At 46.9% G+C, this 19,859-nt stretch overlaps 1 protein-coding gene across 10 annotated transcripts in view; it reads left to right on the top strand.

Annotated features, from left to right (window-relative positions):
• The window catches only part of FCHO1 (FCH and mu domain containing endocytic adaptor 1), a 143,384-nt gene that overhangs the window by 74,369 nt on the left and 49,156 nt on the right, over nucleotides 1-19,859 (top strand). For all 10 annotated transcript variants that reach the window (XM_077270493.1, XM_077270437.1, XM_077270474.1 and 7 more), the window contains 6 exons: nucleotides 9,410-9,467; nucleotides 10,828-11,015; nucleotides 11,112-11,136; nucleotides 11,236-11,286; nucleotides 11,368-11,419; nucleotides 19,149-19,240. In XM_077270493.1, the coding sequence (XP_077126608.1) occupies nucleotides 9,410-9,467; nucleotides 10,828-11,015; nucleotides 11,112-11,136; nucleotides 11,236-11,286; nucleotides 11,368-11,419; nucleotides 19,149-19,240 (466 nt within the window). The remainder of the gene's footprint in view (nucleotides 1-9,409; nucleotides 9,468-10,827; nucleotides 11,016-11,111; nucleotides 11,137-11,235; nucleotides 11,287-11,367; nucleotides 11,420-19,148; nucleotides 19,241-19,859) is intronic.

The following is a 19,859-nucleotide window of genomic DNA, read 5'->3' as shown; positions in this document are numbered from 1 at the left end:
TTTTATTTCTGATCTCCCGGTTTCACAGAAAATGTCCGTTATCTGGGTTGTGTGTGACCGCTTTTCTAAGATGGTTCATTTGGTGCCCTTGCCTAAGTTGCCTTCCTCCTCTGAGTTGGTCCCTTTATTTTTTCAGAACGTGGTTCGTTTGCATGGGATTCCGGAGAATATCGTTTCTGACAGGGGATCCCAGTTTGTGTCTAGATTTTGGCGGACGTTTTGTGCCAAGATGGGCATTGATTTGTCTTTCTCGTCTGCATTCCATCCTCAGACGAATGGCCAGACGGAGCGAACTAATCAGACCTTGGAAACTTATTTGAGGTGTTTTGTTTCTGCTGATCAAGATGACTGGGTTGCTTTTTTGCCACTGGCCGAATTTGCTCTTAATAATCGGGCTAGTTCTGCCACGTTGGTCTCTCCTTTTTTTTGTAATTCGGGGTTTCATCCTCGTTTTTCCTCTGGTCAGGTGGAGTCTTCGGATTGTCCTGGAGTGGACGTGGTGGTGGACAGGCTACATCAGATTTGGAATCAGGTGGTGGACAATTTGAAGTTATCTCAGGAGAAGAGTCAGCAGTTTGCTAATCGCCGTCGCCGCGTGGGTCCCCGACTTCTTGTTGGGGATTTGGTGTGGTTGTCTTCTCGTTTTGTCCCTATGAAGGTCTCTTCTCCTAAGTTCAAGCCTCGGTTCATCGGTCCTTATAGGATCTCGGAGATTCTTAACCCTGTATCTTTTCGTTTGGATCTCCCAGCATCGTTTGCTATTCATAATGTGTTCCATCGGTCGTTGTTGCGGAGGTATGAGGTGCCCGTTGTTCCTTCGGTTGAGCCTCCTGCTCCGGTGCTGGTGGAGGGAGAATTGGAGTATGTTGTTGAGAAGATCTTGGATTCTCGTGTTTCCAGACGCAAACTCCAGTATTTGGTTAAGTGGAAGGGTTATGGTCAGGAGGATAATTCCTGGGTGGTCGCCTCCGATGTTCATGCGACTGATTTGGTCCGCGCCTTCCATAGAGCTCACCCTGATCGCCCTGGGGGTTCTCGTGAGGGTTCGGTGACCCCTCCTCAAGGGGGGGTACTGTTGTGGATTCTGTTTGTGGGCTCCCTCTGGTGGTTACTGCTGGTACTGGGTGACTTTGGTGGGTTGCGGCCTTTGGTTTCCACCTGTCCATCAGAGGCTGGGTGGTTCCTATTTTACCTGGCCTTTCTGTCATTCCCTTGCCGGCTATCAATGTATTCAGATGTGCTCTGTTTGGTTCCTGCCTACCTGCTCCCAGATCTTTCAGGATAAGCTAAGTGCTGATTTTCAGTTGTTGGTTTTTTTGTCCAGCTTGCTTATTATGTCTCTATGCTAGCTGGTAGCTCTAGTGGACTGAGGTTCTCCCCATGTGCCATGAGTTGGCACATGGGTTCTTGTAATCTCAGGATGGTTTTTTTTGATTAGGGTTTTTTGCTGACCGCTCAGACCCCTTTTGTATCGTTCTGCTTTCTAGTTTACAGCGGGCCTCAATTTGCTGAACCTATATATATCATCTCTATGTGTGTGCCTTCCTCTCATTTCACCGTCAATACATGTGGGGGGCAACTATACCTTTTGGGGTTCAGTCCTCTGGAGGCAAGTGAGGTCTTTATTTTCTCTGCAGTACTAGTTAGCTCTTAGGCTGGTGCGTGGCGTCTAGAACCAACGTAGGCACGCTCCCTGGCTATCTCTAGTTGCGTTTGTCAGGCGTAGGGCAGCGGTCAGCCCAGGTTCCATCACCCTAGAGCTCGTCCGATATTTTGTATTACTTTGCTTGTCCCTTGCTATCCCTAGCCATTGGGATTCATGACACCCCCCCCAAAGAAATTCATGAATAGCTGTTTTTTTTGTCATTCTGCCTCACAAAAATCGGAATTAAAAAGCGATCAAAAAATGTCACGTGCCCGAAAATGTTACCAATAAAAACCTCAACTCGTCCCGCAAAAAACAAGACCTCACATGACTCTGTGGACCAAAATATGGAAAAATTATAGCTCTCAAAATGTGGTAACGCAAAAACATTTTTTGCAATAAAAAGCGTCTTTTGGTGTGTGACGGCTGCCAATCAAAAATCCGCTAGAAAACCCGCTATAAATAGTAAATCACACCCCCTTAGTTAGGTAAAAATTAAAAAATTAATTTTTTTAATTTATTTCCATTTTCCCATTAGGGCTAGGGTTAGGGCTAGACTTAAGGCTACAGTTAGGGTTGGGGCTAAAGTTAGGGTTAGGGTTGGGGCTAAAGTTAGGGTTGGGGCTAAAGTTAGGGTTAGGGTTTGGATTACATTTACGGTTGGGAATAGGGTTGGGATTAGGGTTAGGGGTGTGTCAGGACTAGGGGTGTGGTTAGGGTTACCGTTGAGATTCGGGTTAGGGGTGTGTCAGGGTTAGGGGTGTGGTTAGGGTTACCTTTGATATTCGGGTTAGGCGTGTGTCAGGGTTAGGGGTGTGGTTAGGGTTACCGTTGAGATTAGGGTTAGGGGTGTGTTTGGATTAAGGTTTTGGTTATAATTGGGGGTTTTTCCACTGTTTAGGCACATCAGGGGTTCTCCAAACACGACATGGCGTCTAATCTCAATTCCAGCCAATTCTGCGTTGAAAAAGTAAAACAGGTCTCCTTCCCTTCCGAGCTCTCCCGTGCGTCCAAACAGGGGTTTACCCCAACATATGGGGGTATCCGCGTACTCAGGACACATTGGACAACAACTTTTGGGGTCCAATTTCTCCTGTTACCCATGGGAAAATACAAAACTGGGGGCAAAAAAATAATTTTTGTAAAAAAAAAAAAAAAAAAAAAGATTTTTTATTTTCACGGCTCTGTGTTATAACCTGTAGTGAAACCCTTGGGGGTTAAAAGTTCTCACAACACATCTAGATAAGTTCCTTGGGGGGTCTAGTTTCCAATATGGGGTCACTTGTGGGGGGTTTCTACTGTTTAGTTACATCAGGGGCTCTGCAAATGCAATGTGACGCCTGCAGACCAATCCATCTAAGTCTGCATTCCAAATGGCGCTTTTTCCCTTCCGAGCTCTCCCATGCGCCCAAACGGTGGTTCCCCTCCACATATGGGGTATCAGCGTACTCAGGAGAAATTGCAACCCAAAATTTGTTGTCCAATTTGTCCTGTTACCCTTGGGAAAACACAAAACTGGGGGCTAAAAAATAATTTTTGAGGGAATAAAAAGAATTTTTATTTTCACGGCTCTGCGTTATAAACTGTAGTGAAACACTTGGGGGTTCAAAGCTCTCACAACACATCTAGATGAGTTCCTAAGGGGGTCTACTTTCCAAAATGGTGTCACTTGTGAGGGATTTCAATGTTTAGGCACATCAGGGGCTCTCCAAACGCAACATGGCGTCCCATCTCAATTCCAGTCAATTTTGCATTGAAAAGTCAAACGGCGCTCCTTCCCTTTCGAGCTCTCCCTTGCGCCCAAACAGTGGTTTACCCCCACATATGGGGTATCAGCGTACTCGGAACAAATTGTACAACAACTTTTGGAGACCAATTTCTTCTCTTACCCTTGGGAAAATAAAAAATTGGGGGCGAAAAGATCATTTTTGTGAAAAAATATGATTTTTTATTTTTACGGCTCTGCATTATAAACTTCTGTGAATCACTTAATGGGTCAAAGTGCTCACCACACATCTAGATAAGTTCCTTAGGGGGTCTACTTTCCAAAATGGTGTTACTTATGGGGGATTTCAATGTTTAGGCACATCAGGGGCTCTCCAAACGCAACATGGCGTCCCATCTCAATTCCAGTCAATTTTGCATTGAAAAGTCAAATGGCGCTCCTTCGCTTCCGAGCTCTGCCATGCGCCCAAACAGTGGTTTACCCCCACATATGGGGTATCGGCGTAGTCAGGACAAATTGTACAACAACTTTTGGGGTCCATTTTCTCCTGTTACCCTTGGTAAAATAAAATAAATTGGAGCTGAAGTAAATTTTTTGTGTAAAAATGTTAAATGTTCATTTTTATTTAAACATTCCAAAAGTTCCTGTGAAACACCTGAAGGGTTAATAAACTTCTTGAATGTGGTTTTGTGCACCTTGAGGGGTGCAAATTTTAGAATAGTGTCACACTTGGGTATTTTCTATCATCTAGACCCCTCAAAATGACTTCAAATGAGATGTGGTCCCTAAAAAAAAAATGGTGGTGTAAAAATCAGAAATTGCTGGTCAACTTTTAACCCTTGTAACTCCCCAACAAAAAAAATGTGGTTCCAAAATTGTGCTGATGTATAGTAGACATGTGGCAAATGTTACTTATTAAGTATTTTGTGTGACATATCTCTGTGATTTAATTGTATAAAAATTCAAAGTTCGAAAATTGCGAAATTTTCAAAATTTTTGCCAAATTTCCGTTTTTTTTTTTTCACAAATAAACGCAGGTAATATCAAAGAAATTTTACTACTATCATGAAGTACAATATGTCATGAGAAAAGAATATCATAATCACCGGGATCCGTTGAAGCGTTCCAGAGTTATAACCTCATAAAGGGACAGTGGTCAGAATTGTAAAAATTGGCCCGGTCATTAACGTGCAAACCACCCTTGGGGGTAAAGGGGTTAAGGACCAGGAGATTTTTCATTTTAACACCTTAGTTTTTTCCTCCCCTTATTCTAAGAGCCTTAATTTAGTTTTATTTTTCTGTCCGTGAAGGAATGTGAGGGGTTGTTTTTTGTGGGACGAGTTGTACTTTTGTTTAACACCATCCATTTTATCATGTGTTTTTATTGGAAAGCGGGGAAATGGTATATTGGAAAGTGTGGCAAAATAGCAAAGCACAATTCAGCATTTTTTATTTTTTTATTTTTTTTTATTTGCAACCTTGACATGGCAATATGATTCTCCAGGTCAGTACGATTACAGTGATACCAAACATGCACAGTATTTTGTTTTTTATTTAAGTGGTGAAAAAGAATTTTGTCAAGAAAAAAAAAAAATTTGCTTGGGACACCTTTTTCCAAGACTTGTAACGTCTTAAATTTTGGGGATATGGAGCTGTGTTAGGGCTTGTTTTTTGCACCCTGAGCCGACTTTTCCATCTCTATCATTTTGAAGTGGAGACAATGTTTTGGTTGCCTGCGGGCAAAAGAAACACAATTTTGGCGTTTTTGATTTTTATTCTCGCTATGCTGTTTACCAATCGGATTAATTTATTGTATTTAAAAAAAAAAAAAAAAAGTGTATATATGTATGTATGTATCTATGTATGTATGTATGTATGTATGTATATATATAGTACAGACCAAAGGTTTGGACACACCTCATTTAAAGATTTTTCTGTGTTTTCATGACTATGAAAATTGTACATTCATACTGGAGGCATCAAAACTATGAATTAACACATGTGGAATTATATACTTAACAAAAAAGTGTGAAACAGCTGATATTATGTCTGATATTCTAGGTTCTTCAAAGTAGACACCTTTTGCTTTGATGACTGCTTTGCACACTCTTGGCATTCTCTTGATGAGCTTCAAGAGGTAGTCACTGGGAATGGTTTTCACTTCACAGGTGTGCCCTGTCAGGTTTAATAAGTGGGATTTCTTGCCTTATAAATGGGGTTGGGACCATCAGTTGTGTTGTGCAGAAGTCTGGTGGATACACAGCTGATAGTCCTACTGAATAAACTGTTAGAATTTGTATTATGGCAAAAAAAGCAGCTAAGTAAAGACAAACGAGTGGCCATCATTACTTTAAGAAATGAAGGTCAGTCAGTCCGAAAAATTGGGAAAACTTTGAAAGTGTCCCCAATTGCAGTTGCAAAAACCATCAAGCGCTAGAAAGAAACTGGCTCACATGAGGACCGCCCCAGGAAAGTAAGACCAAGAGTCACCTCTGCTTCTGAGGATAAGTTTATCCGAGTCGCCAGCCTCAGAAATCACAGGTTAACAGTAGCTCAGATTAGAGACCAGGTCAATGCCACACAGAGATCTAGCAGCAGACACATCTCTACAACAACTGTTAAGAGGAGACTTTGTGCAGCAGGCCTTCATGGTAAAATAGCTGCTAGGAAACCACTGCTAAGGACAGGCAACAAGCAGAAGAGACTTGTTTGGGCTAAAGAACACAAGGAATGGACATTAGACCTGTGGAAATCTGTGCTTTGGTCTGATGAGTCCAAATTTGAGATCTTTGGTTCCAACCACCGTGTCTTTGTACGATGCAGAAAAGGTGAACGGATGTACTCTACATGCCTGGTTCCCACCGTGAAGCATGGAGGAAGAGGGGTGATGGTGTGGGGGTGCTTTGCTGGTGACACTGTTGCATTTAGTTGGACCATCATTTATTTGTCAACAGGACAATGACCCCAAACACACATCCAAGCTGTGTAAGGGCTATTTGACCAAGAAGGAGAGTGATGGGGTGCTACTCCAGATGACCTGGCCTCCAAAAAATCTTTAAATGAGGTGTGTCCAAATTTTTGGTCTGTACTGTGTGATATATATATATATATATATCACCAGCTGTTTCCAGCCAGCTAACGCTCGGCACGCTCATTGTTATCTAATTAACGCTGCTGGTGATTATGCAATTAAATGTACGTTTACCTTGGCTGAAGTGGTTGAATTACATAGAAAGGAAGTGAGTGCTGCGTGTGGTTATGTGTGGGGACGGAGCCTCGTGTGGTAATGTGTGGGGACGCAGCCTCTTGTGGTAATGTGGGGGGGCGGGATTATGTGTGGTGATGTGGTGGGGGGCGGGATTATGTGTGGTGATGTGGTGGGGGGGCGGGATTATGTGTGGTGATGTGGTGGGGGGCGGGGATTATGTGTGGTGATGTGGTGGGGGGGCGGGATTATGTGTGGTGATGTGGGGGGGCAGGATTATGTGTGGTGATGTGATGGGGGGGCGGGATTATGTGTGGTGATGTGGTGGGGGGGCGGGATTATGTGTGGTGATGTGGGGGGGCGGGATTGTGTGGTGGGGGTGCGGGATTTTGTGTGGTAATGTGGTGGGGGGGCGGGATTACCTGTGGTGATGTGGTGGAGTGTGGGATTATGTGTGGTGATTTGATGGAGGGGTGGGATTATGTGTGATGGTGTGGTGGGGGGCGGTATTATGTGTGGTGGGGGGCGGTATTATGTGTGGTGATGTGGTGGGCGGGATTATGTGTGGTGACGTGGTGGGGGGCGGGATTATGTGTTGTAATGTGGTGGGGGGGCGGGATTACCTGTGGTGATGTGGTGGAGTGTGGGATTATGTGTGGTGATGTGGGGGGCGGGATTGTGTGTGGTAATGTGGTGGAGGGGCGCAATTGTGTGTGGTAATGTGGGGGCGGGATCGTGTGTGGTAATGGGGTGGGGGGCGGTATTATGTGTGGTGAGGGTGGAGCTACTGTGCAGGGAGCGGGATTAGCGAGTGGTGTGGGGGCGGGATTATGTGTGGTGATGTGTTGGGGGGCGGGATTATGTGTGGTGATGTGGGGGCGGGATTATATGTGGTAATGTGGTGGGGGGGCGGGATTATGTGTGGTGATGTGGTGGGGGGGCGGGATTGTGTGTGGTGATGTGGTGGGGGGGCGGGATTGTGTGTGGTGATGTGGGGGGGCGGAATTGTGTGTGGTAATGTGGGGGTGGGATTGTGTGTGGTAATGGGGTGGGGGGCGGGATTGTGTGTGGTAATGGGGTGGGGGGCGGGATTATGTGTGGTGAGGGTGGAGCTACTGTGCAGGGAGCGGGATTAGCAAGTGATGTGGGGGCGGGATTGTGTGTGGTAATGGGGTGGGGGGGCGGGATTATGTGTGGTAATGTGGTGGGGGGCGGGATTGTGTGGTAATGTGGGGGGCGGGATTGTGTGGTGGGGGGCGGGATTGTGTGGTGGGGGGCGGGATTGTGTGGTGGGGGGCGGGATTATGTGTGGTGATGTGGTGGGGGGCGGGATTGTTTGGTGGGGGGCGGGATTATGTGTGGTGATGGGGTGGGGGGCGGGATTATGTGTGGTGATGTGGTTGGGGTGGGATTGTGTGTGGTAATGGGGTGGGGGGTGGGGGGGCGGGATTGTGTGTGGTGATGTGGTGGGGGCGGGATTGTGTGTGGTGATGTGGTGGGGGCGGGATTGTGTGTGGTGATGTGGTGGGGGGCGGGATTATGTGTGGTGATGTGGTGGGGGGCGGGATTATGTGTGGTGGGGGGCGGGATTATGTGTGGTGATGTGGTGGGGGGCGGGATTGTGTATGGTGATGTGGGGGGGCGGGATTATGTGTGGTGATGGCGGGATTATGTGTGGTAATGTGGGGGGCGGGATTGTGTGGTGGGGGGTGGGATTATTTGTGGTGATGTGGTGGGGGGCGGGATTGTTGTGGTGATGTGGGGGGCGATATGTTTGGTGGATCTGGGATTATGTGTGGTGATGGGGTGGGATTGTGTGGTGATGTGGTTGGGGCGGGATTGTGTGTGGTGATGTGGTTGGGGCGGGATTGTGTGTGGTAATGGGGTGGGGGGCGGGATTCTGTGTGGTGATGAGGTGGGGGCGGAGCTACTGTGCAGGTGGCGGGATTAGCGAGTAATCCCGATGCTATATATAATATATATATATATGTGTATATTAGGATATAGCACTCTTGTGTATAGCGAAAATCAGGCTATGAACTCCTTCCAGCCACGGTCTGGCTTTTACTGGAGTACTATGATGTCAGGCACAGTCGTCTTCAGTAGACTCCTGGCTCTCACGGCAACCCATCTGCTTCCTGCAGGTGTGCTGATGAGCAGTCACAACAGTAACCCCCCTCCTTGCCAGCACAAGTTAACAGCCATGGAAGGAACGCTGCTCCACCCGCGGCTGTTATGGGCAGATGATGGCTGAATATCAAAGCCATCTTCTGCCGGGAAAGATGTGAGCCCGCATCAGAGACAGGGAGATAAAGACACGAAGGGCTAGGTTTTTCATATATTAAGGGTTTAAATTTATTTTATTACAGGTGTTATCCACTACTTGCACAGTCCCTTACTAAATGCCAGAGTTCCCCGGAGTTAAATAAGAAAAGTTTATTCTCACTGTCGATACAGCATCCGTGAGGGAAATAAACCCCTGCCACTTGCGTGACTTTTTTATGTCACATGAGTGCTGCAGGCAATGGCCTTCTGCTGCTTTAACTGTTTCTTCAGAGCAGATATATGCTCTGAGGAATATATTGAGCAGCATCCGATCGGCAACCACTGATTTGGCTATGGTGCTTACTTGACATTACAATGTCCCTTCTTATTTTACTCAAGCATTTAAAAAGGGGGTTGTCCAAGCAGCAAACAACCCCATTTAAAGCATTTTTTATAACCTGTTTAGAAATGGAATTGTTCATATTTATTTGAAATAAAGTAAGAAATCTGTAGATTACATTCAATTTAAATATGCATTTGGTCTAAAGGATTTTTTATTTTGTTCTAGGATCTTCCAGATGTTGATGAAGAAGGGTTTACAAGGCGCCCTGATGATCATGTAACCAGTATCTTTTTATTAGGTCCACAAATTGTGAACTTAAAGGGAATCTGTCACCCCAAAAATCGTATGAGATAAGGCCACCGGCATCAGGGGCTTATCTACAGCATTCTGTAATAATAATAAAAGAAATGCATAATAAAAAATTATATTGAATTTACGAAACGATTGAATTAGAAAGATAATTATGACACAAAGAAAAAGCCATCATCTAAGAACGAGATGATCCCTGATCCCTTTTCTTAACTAGAAATGCGGAGTTGGCCTAGGTTCTCTTTGAGAACACCACGCAGTGTTAATGAAAGTGCTTTTTTTTCTTCTGGAGAGTAAATTTTACAAATAATTGTTTCCACTTTAAGAGAAATTTACCTGCTTGCGATTCCTTATTACTGACTTTAATGATCACTGTTGGTAGCTTTCTTATTTAATTATTATTAGGGCCTGTTGAACCTCTTTGCATATTATCAGAGTACAGTTTATGATGATCCAGAATGTCACTATTTGTGTTCCATACTTGGTTGTCAAGATTTACAGACCATCAAGGACAGGTTTTTTTTAAGAACTTTATTCAAATTTTAGGAAACTGTACAAAAGCAGTAGTTTTTTGCTTTTCCAAATTATTTATATTTGTAAAGACCAAGTGTAGCCCAATTAAGGTGATTTTTTTTGTTCTTTCTCTGAATTTAGCATTTTGCACTTTGAGGCTGTGTGCACACGTTGCAGATTTTTCGTGTTTTTTCGCTATAAAAACGCGAAAAAAAGCATACATTATGCATCCCATCATTTAGAATGCATTCCGCAATTTTTGTGCACATGATGTGTTTTTTTTCCGTGAAAAAAACGCATCGTGGTAAAAAATGCAGCATGTTCATTAATTTTGCGGATTTTTTTCGGATTTCCCACTATATTATTGCATTGGGAACCTCCGGAAAAATCCGCAAAAAAAAGCACCAAAAACACGGAAAAAACCGCATACGGATTTCTTGCAGAAAATGTCCGGTTTTGTTCAGGAAATTTCTGCAAGAAATCCTGAACGTGTGTACATAGCCTGAAGGTTGTAATCATACAGGATAACAGGGGCCTACTTACTGTGTGGCAATAAGATACAGTTACTGAGGTTGGTGACCGGGGTCACACTTTTCAGGTGGCTTGATCTGCGTTAAAAAGGCTACACCAGGGAGCACAAGAGTGGTGGTTGTTATGCATCTTCTCTTCATGTGACCGAGATTCCATTTAATTTATTCATTGACTATATCCTCATCCCAGGAAAGTATTTTGTGATGCCAACCTGGGATGTGCCCTGTAATCGTCTAGTCTGGTGAACAATGAAGTGATTTTGTGTTTTACCCTAACTGAAACCCCTCCAGGAGAATCCTCGGTTGCCTGTTGTTCCTCTAGTGATTCTGATTTTGACGACGATGATGAGGATGAACCACGGCGATACAGAATACAGATAAAACCCCCGCAGAGTGCAGAAAGAGTGGAGGATGAGGAAACTAAAATGAAAAGGCTACGGGAGACGGTGGGATCCATGATTCAGCCCCCTGCAGCGGTGGTAAAGCTTATCTTGCTAATCTTATGGTTTGGCAATTCTTTTTGTTACAGTTCTACTAGTGACATTTCTTCTCCTTTTTCACTTGTCCATGTGCAGGTTTCTGTGAGGCGCCAGACAATTCGTGAGTATAGATTGCCTCGCTGCAGTTGTATGGGTTTTTTTGTGTCTTATGCTGTTGCTGAATTTGTGGTTTTGTTTTTTTTTGTTACCTGGAATTCAGGCACTGTGTCTAATTCTGGAACTACCTCTGCAGAAATGAATTGTCATACGGGTAGGCTTTGTAAAAGCTCATGAATTGACTTCAGCATTTGTATTGCATATTATAAGACTTGTTATACATATATTCACACAGATAAACCTAATCTGGGCTTTACCAACACTTCACCATCGTCTGGAACCAACAGGTATACTACTTATAAGCGATATTTGTCTTTCTTGGAGATATATAGATAGATAGATATATAGATATAGACATACACATACACATACACACACACATATACATCTCCGGCAAAAATTAGGAGACCACTGCAAAATGTTCAGTTTGTCTGATTTTTCTTTTTTTTTTTTTCTATTTTTGAGTAAAATGTAAATTATTTTCTTTCTCGCCTCATTGGGGGACACAGGTAACCATGGGTGTATGCTGCTGTCACTAGGAGGCTGACACTATGCAAATAAAGAAGAAGTAGCTCCTCCCCGGCAGTATACACCCTCCGACAGGCACCAGGCAACTCAGTTTTTGCTTAGTGTCTGTAGGAGGCGGACCTGGATCTAACCCCAGATCCATATTTCTTTTACAGGGATTGTTGTTTGTTATTAACCATTTCTCCTTTCTTTTTCAGATATTTGCTTCAGGGTAACAGAGTGCAGTTTTCTCACCCTGTTTTCCCCAATTTTAGCGACCGAGAGAGCAGTGTGGTATCACCCACATCGCACCCTCTCGGACCCGCTGGGCAGGACTTTGTCCCCTCTCACCCATTTGGGTGTTCAGGGTGACCTCTTCTCGGTGGCCAGTCCTGCCCGTTTCCCCTCCTCATCCCTCTCCTCGGAGTGGGCTGAGAGGAAGACGGCAGTCACTTCCTGTGACCCTCTCCCCCTGTTCAGGGGTCGACGCCGTCTTCTGCGCTGGAGTTTCGTGGCGCGGGAAGGAGGACTTCATTCCAGGACCCTCTTCTCTGGCAAGGGATCCTGATGCATTCCTCAACATCGGGTAGGGAACCTTCAAGCAACATGTAGCAGGCAGCGCAGGATGATCACCAAACTCCCTCCCCCCCCCCCCCCCCCCCCGCCCTGCAAGCGATCTTTTAAAGGGCCCTGCCGGGGCACATTATATGGAAGGGGGTAATAGCCCTGCGGGCGCGACAGCCGCAGGGATAATAGTAAAGAAGGGGCCCTTTTTTCTTTGTCGCCACATGGCAGATCTTTGAATCTCTCTTATTCAAACCTGCGCGCGCCTGCCATTTTTTTCCGCAGCCTTCTTCGGCGCCCGTCCGACCACGCCCCCTTGCGGCGCCCTGCATTCCGGCGGCCAGGAGTCCAGCGCTCTCAGGGGCGTTCCTTCTCTCCTATTCGGCGCTTGTACGCGCCCACCTCGTCGCGTGGTTCCCGCCCTCCACAGCGACTTCCTCTTCCGGCCAGCATCTCCTGCACACCGTGTGGGTCACCAATAGCTCGGGGGGTACACAGGCACAGACTCCTGCGGCTACCGCTGTCGCTGTCCTTCAGCAGGCTCAGCGCTACTGCCCTCCCGGGCTCCACTCCTCCCGGCAGTACTTCTCCGCTCCTGGACAAGGTAATATCTCTACCTATGTCTGACCCCACTCCGGCCTTTGCCACTGCGGCCATCCATTACGCCTGCGCTCACTGTAAGAAAAAGTGGGCCTCAGGTCAGCCTTCTCCTTTCTGCCCATCCTGCGTTCCTCCCACCATGTCCGTCCCTCAGGAAGCTCCTAGGTCCCAGGATGAGTGCACCCCTCCTCCCCCGGAGTGGGCTGTTGCAATGTCTCAATCAGTGTCTGACTTGACTAAGGTATCTCAGTCCCTGGTCCAGGCACTTGAACGTATCCCGCTTCTCTCTAATGCCACCAGTGCCACGAACGCCTCACATGGTGATTCGCTCTCACCTGTCCAAGACCCTCACAGAGGCAGACCGGACAAAATAGACAGAAAAAGGGCCTTATCTAGATCTTCCTCCAGTTCCCCGGACCACATCGGGATTCCCCTATCTGCCCGTTCCCCTTCCTCACAGGCGGACCTCGGGTCTGACCTATCCTCTCAGTCGGAATCTGACTCGGATGCAGATCAGACTTCCGGAACACAGGATATGGTCAATAGCCTTATTTCGGCTATCATTCAGACGCTTGATCTTAAGGAGGATGAGACAAGCTCTCACGACGTCTCCGTTACATTTAAACGGATTAAACGTCCCTCTAGGGTTTTCCCTAATCACAAGGAGTTTGACAACACTACCTCCACTCACTGGGAAAACCCTGGTAAGCGTTTCCCTGGCAGGAAACGGCTAGACGTGTTATACCCTTTTCACTCCGACCTGGTCGCCAAATGGTCCGAGTCTCCTAAGGTCGACCCGCCCGTGTCCAGGCTATCCTCACAGACAGTTCTGTCTATCCCGGATGCGGCTTCCCTTAAGGACCCCACGGACAGACAGATCGAGGCGCTAGCAAAATTGGCATTTGAGGCCTCCGGAGCCTCTCTTTGCCCTAGTTTCGCCTCGTCATGTGTAGCCAAGGCTGTATCAGCCTGGGCCAAGACCCTGCGCAGGGGCATTTTGGCCTTTGCTCCTGCTGAGGAACTGTCTGATTTGGCGGATCAGATTTATCTTGCTGGAAAATACCTCATGAATGCCTCCCTTGATGCAGCGGCCTGCTCCACCAGGGCTAACGGCAACATTGTGGCCATTCGCCGGATTCTCTGGCTAAAGGCGTGGAATGCTGACCCCGCCTCTAAGAAATCGCTCACTGGTCTGCCCTTCCAGGGTTCCAGACTCTTCGGCACGCAGCTAGATCAAATGATCTCAGACGCTACGTGTGGTAAGAGTACCTCCTTACCCCAGTCCAAGCCGAAACGTCCCTTCAACAGGAGGGGCCCTCAGTCCTTTCGTCCCTTTCGGTCCTTTGCCTCCTCAGGAAACCCCAACCAAGCCCATTCCTCCTCACAAGGGGACCGAATAAAACCTTCTTTCAGGCCTCCGCCACGCTGGAGAGCTAAGAGCCACCCCGCAAAACCATCTGGATCTCGGGGCCACAGGTTTTCTAATAAATGACGGGTCGCCCCCACCTGGAAAATCCTTCCAGGGTGGGAGGCCGCCTTCTCTTGTCGTCAGAGGTTTGGCTATCAGTAGTTGACGACACCTGGGTCAGGGAGATTCACGTCAGGCTACAAAATAGAATTTTCTTCGCCCCCAGGAAGTCGTTTCCTCCTCTCTCGTCTGCCCAAACAGCCCTCTCATCTCACAGGGCTTATCCAGGCCGTCGATTCGCTCCTCGCCTCAGGAGTCGTAGTGCCGATGCCTTATCGCGAGCGGTTTTCGGCTCTCTCCGTCCGATTTTGGATCTCAAGCGATTGAACCGCCATCTTCGGATTCGGCACTTCAGAATGGAATCTCTGCGCTCGGTGATCGCGTCCATGGAACCGGGAGAGTTTCTGTGCTCTGGACATTCGGGATGCGTACCTTCACGTTCCGATTTGCGTACGGCATCAGAGGTTCCTCCGGTTCGCGATCCAAGAGCATCATTACCAGTTCACCGCACTCCCTTTCGGGCTGGCGTCTGCTCCCAGGGTCTTTACGAAGGTCATGGCAGCTGTCATGGCCATTCTGCGCTCAAAGGGGATTTTGATAATCCCATACCTCAACGACCTCTTGATCAAGGGCTCATCCCGTCAGGAATGCAGCCAGAGCCTCCAGCTTACTCTGGACACACTGGTTCGCCTCGGCTGGATAATCAACTACCAGAAGTCTTCCTTGATTCCAACCTTCCTAAGCATGGAATTCGACACCCTTTGGGCTCAGGTCTTTCTCCCCAAGGAGAAGTTTCTTTCTCTTCGTCGGGGTGTCAGAGCGCTAAAGGGCCCAAACCCTCTGTCCCTCCGCCTCACCATGAGGTTTCTGGGGACAATGGTCACTTCTATGGAAGCGGTCCCCTATGCTCAGTTCCACTCTTGTCCCCTCCAGCTGGCCCTTCTGTCTGCCTGGGACAGGAACCCGCTTTCCCTGGACCGTCCGTTTCGCCTCTCTTCCAACGTGAAGCAGTTTCTCTCTTGGTGGACGCTGTCCACCTCCATTCTGCGCGGGAGATCATTTCTCCCTCCCCGCTGGCAGGTGATCACCACCGACGCCAATCTCCAGGGTTGGGGAGCGGTCTTTCTCCACCTCACAGCCCAGGGCCGCTGGACTGCTCAGGAGGCGTGCCTACCTATCAACCTCTTGGAAATCAGAGCCATCTTCCTAGCCCTCATCCGCTGGGAGTCCCTCCTCTAAGGAAAGCCTGTCCGCATTCGGTCGGACAACGCCACAGCCGTGGCATACATAAACCACCAGGGAGGGACTTGCAGCAGGCAGGTCATGAAGGAAGTGGCAAAAATTCTCCGTTGGGCGGAGGGTCACGTTCCTTCTCTGTCAGCCGTCCACATCCCAGGGGTGGACAATTGGGAGGCCGACTTTCTAAGTCGCCAAGGCATCGTGGCGGGCGAGTGGTCTCTTCTTCCCGCAATCTTCAGGCAGATTTGTCAGCGGTGAGGCGTTCCAGACGTTGACTTGATGGCCTCCCGGGCAAACCACAAGATCCCCCAGTACGTTTCCAGATCTCGGGATCCGATGGCCGTCGGATGCGACGCTCTCGTGATCTCGTGGGCCCAGTTCCAGATGCCTTATCTGTTCCCGCCCCTCCCCTTGATCCCAAGGGTCGTAAAAAAGATCAAGACAGAAGGGGTCCCCGTTCTCTTGGTAGCTCCGGATTGGCCTCGCAGGGCCTGGTATGCGGAGCTGGTGAACATGCTATCGGACGTTCCATGGAGGCTTCCGGATCTTCCGGACCTTGTTTCGCAGGGGCCCCTCTTCCACCCGAATTCTCGGTCTCTGAATTTAACGTTATGGCCGTTGAGGCCGCAGTCCTGAAGAACGCAGGTTTTTCTCATAGCGTCATCCAGACTATGATAAGAGCGAGAAAACCGGCTTCTTCACGTATTTACCACAGATGTTGGAAGGCCTTTTTCCGGTGGTGTCAGGACAACAATCTGTTTCCTATGACTTTTTCCCTTTCTTCCATTCTCAGCTTCCTTCAAACGGGTCTAGATTCAGGTCTCTCTCTTAGCACCTTGAAGGGTCAGATCTCCGCTCTATCCATTCTTTTTCAAAGAGACCTGGCTTCCCTGCCTCAGGTGAAGACCTTCATCCAGGGGGTCGCTCATATAGCTCCCACTTATCGTTCTCCTGTTGAGCCTTGGGATCTCAACCTCGTCTTAGATGCCCTCCAGCGTGCGCTCTTTGAACCGATTCAGGACGTTTCCTTCTCACTTCTATCCTGGAAGGTAGCCTTTTTGGTCGCCATCACCTCCATTAGAAGGGTGTCGGAGCTGGCGGCATTATCCTGTCGTTCTCCCTTTCTAGTCCTGCATCAGGACAAGGTGGTTCATCGTCCGGTTCCTTCCTTCTTACCGAAGGTAGTCTCATCCTTTCACATCAATGAGGACATTGTCCTCCCTTCCTTTTGCCCTCCCCCAGTTCATCCCTTGGAGAAATCTCTTCACAAGTTGGATGTGGTCAGGGCTATCCGGATTTACCTCGCCAGAACTGCCTCTTTTCGTCAGGCCGATCCTCTGTTCGTCGTCTCGGATGGGCGTCGAAAGGGTCTCCCCGCCTCCAAGTCCACAATTGCTCGTTGGATCCGTTCGGCGGTTCTGGAGGCATACCGTGTCCAAGACAAACGGCCTCCTTCGGGGGTGAAAGCTCACTATACCCGGACTGTGGGAGCTTCCTGGGCAGTTCGTCACCAAGCTTCGGCCTCGCAGGTTTGCAAGGCCGCTACGTGGTCATCCATTCACACCTTTGTCAAATTCTACAAGGTGCATACTCAGGCTTCCACGGACGCAAGCCTGGGTAGGAGGATACTGCAGGCAGTGGTTTCTCACCGGCCGACGTAACTCCTCTTTTTCCGCAGAGTACCCGCCCTAGGACTGCTTTTGGACGTCCCATGGAGAGGGATTATTGGTTCTTACCGTAAAATCTTTCTTGGAGCCTTCATTGGTGAAAACACAGCACCCTCCCTTGAAGTTGTACCGTGTTGGCTAATGTGCCGTTGTTGTGGGTTGGTACATAGGTTGAGTTTTATATTCCCTGTTCCTACTACTGCTTTTGCACTAACTGAGTTGCCTGGTGCCTGTCGGAGGGTGTATACTGCCGGGGAGGAGCTACTTCTTCTTTATTTGCATAGTGTCAGCCTGCTAGTGACAGCAGCATACACCCATGGTTACCTGTGTCCCCCAATGAAGGCTCCAAGAAAGAGATTTTATGGTAAGAACCAAAAATCCCTCTTTATTCTATAAACTTCTGACAACATGTCTCCGAATTTCCAAGCAATACATTTGTTTGTTTTTTTTCTGAAAAGGAGAAATGGTCAAAATAAAAAAATAAAAAACCCAATGCTTTCAGACCTCAAATAATGCAAAGAAAACAAGTTCATAATGATTTGGAAACCACAATACTAATGTTTTAACTGAGGAAGAGTTCAGAAATCAATATTTTGTGGAATAACCATGATTTTTAATCACAGCTTTCCACCAGTCTTTCACACTGCTTCTGGAGCAAAAATGTATGCAGTTCTTCTTTGTTTGATGGCTTGTGACTATCCATCATCCTCTTGATTACATTCCAGATGTTTTCAGTGGGGTTCAGGTCTGGAGATTGGGCTGCCCATGACGGGGTTTTAATGTGGTGGTCTCTTAATTTTTGCCAGAGCTGTATATATGAAAATTCTATTTTCTTAATTTATTAGCTTATTAAATATCCTAATTTATGAGTTTACTAATTGCATTGGGATTTATGCAGACCAGTAGATGTTCTCTATGAGAAACCGAATTTAGCTTTATTGGTCTGACTTTAAGCAGATTGGCTGCACTGGGCGATACTTTTGATTTCTGTCTACACATGAAGCACATGGATATTGGCGAAACAAAAATGTCTGTCCTGTTTAATGCAAAATGAATCTGACAGCTTATGAAAGGGGTTTTCCACTTTTAGAAAGTCCCTTTTGTACAAGTGCAGCTTGTTTTGAAAAAAAAAAACTAAGATGCAAAAATGTGCTTTACTCACATCCTGGGTCCAGTGCGGAGTCTCTGCCTCTGCTTCCTTTGTCTGTTATTATCTGCAGCGCTGCAGCCAATCCGAGAGCTCAGCAGTTCTTGTTGTCAACTTGGACAGCGTCGCTGAGCTCACTTATTGACTAATAAGAGATACAGGGAGCAGCGGCGGAGACTCCGTGCTGGACCCAGCAAGGGAGGGTAAAGAACAATTTGTTTTAAACAAGCTGCACCTGTGAAAGGTTTTTTTTTTTCTGAAAGTAGAAACCACTTTAAATATAGAAATTCCTCTGCAGTTTCTTTTCTCAAAAATCTTTTTTTTTTTTTTTTCTCTCCTGCTAATGAATTTCTTTGCAGGTTTAGGGACAGTTTGACAATTTTAAGATTGAGATCAGAGTACATAATTATATGAAATCCAGGCAAAACCTACTACATTCCCCAATGAGGAAGTGCCCTAATATAGCTAATGATTTTTGTGTAGCGTCATGTACATACTTTGTCCCGTCAACAAATTGTATTTTTCAAGGATTATTCCTGTCATAAGCGTTTATTACCTATCCATTGACTAGGTGATAGATTGTAGACCAGTGAAGGGTAGTGGGGTGCAATCCTTTGTCCTACTAACACATAAGCATGTATCACCTTTCCAGGGCTAGAATACCACTTTAACTGGAAATGCTGAACACAATCATAAACTAAAAGCCACCTCTTAAAAAAACAACAACAAAAAAAACAAACTAAGATTTCACTAAGTGCCTTTATTTTTTAATGTGTTTTAGTGTATACTTTGCCTTCTTAATTTTTGCATTCTGTTTAATACAGCAGTGATTCCAATTCTGTTTGTGGGTCTCATCCTGGCCATTGTTCATTTGGAGATTTCCAGGAAACCGGTTTTGAACCCGATGATTTTCCAGGTATTTTTTGTATGTAAGCATGACTAGGTATGTAAGCCTGACTGACTAGGTATGTAAGCCCGACTGACTAGGAAGGTAAGCCCGACTGACTAGGAAGGTAAGCCTGACTGACTAGGTAGGTAAGCCTGACTGACTAGGTAGGTAAGCCCGACTGACTAGGAAGGTAAGCCCGACTGACTAGGAAGGTAAGCCTGACTGACTAGGTAGGTAAGCTTGACTGACTAGGTAGGTAAGCTTGACTGACTAGGTAGGTAAGCTTGACTGACTAGGTAGGTAAGCCTGACTGACTAGGTAGGTAAGCCTGACTGACTAGGTAGGTAAGCCTGACTGACTAAGTAGGTAAGCCTGACTGACTAGGTAGGTAAGCCTGACTGACTAGGTAGGTAAGCCTGACTGACTAGGTAGGTAAGCCTGACTGACTAGGTAGGTAAGCCTGACTGACTAGGTAGGTAAGCCTGACTGACTAGGTAGGTAAGCCTGACTGACTAGGTAGGTAAGCCTGACTGACTAGGTAGGTAAGCCTGACTGACTAGGTAGGTAAGCATGACTAGTATGTACAACCTACTTTTGTAACGGACTGTCTGTAAGACATCAATATGAAGTAGTATGTGATCTGAAG

The sequence above is a fragment of the Ranitomeya variabilis genome, chromosome 1 (assembly GCF_051348905.1).
Source record: "Ranitomeya variabilis isolate aRanVar5 chromosome 1, aRanVar5.hap1, whole genome shotgun sequence".
NCBI lineage: Eukaryota > Metazoa > Chordata > Amphibia > Anura > Dendrobatidae > Ranitomeya > Ranitomeya variabilis.
The sequence above is the reverse complement of the archived record's forward strand: the minus strand, read 5'-3'. Positions and strand labels throughout refer to the sequence as shown.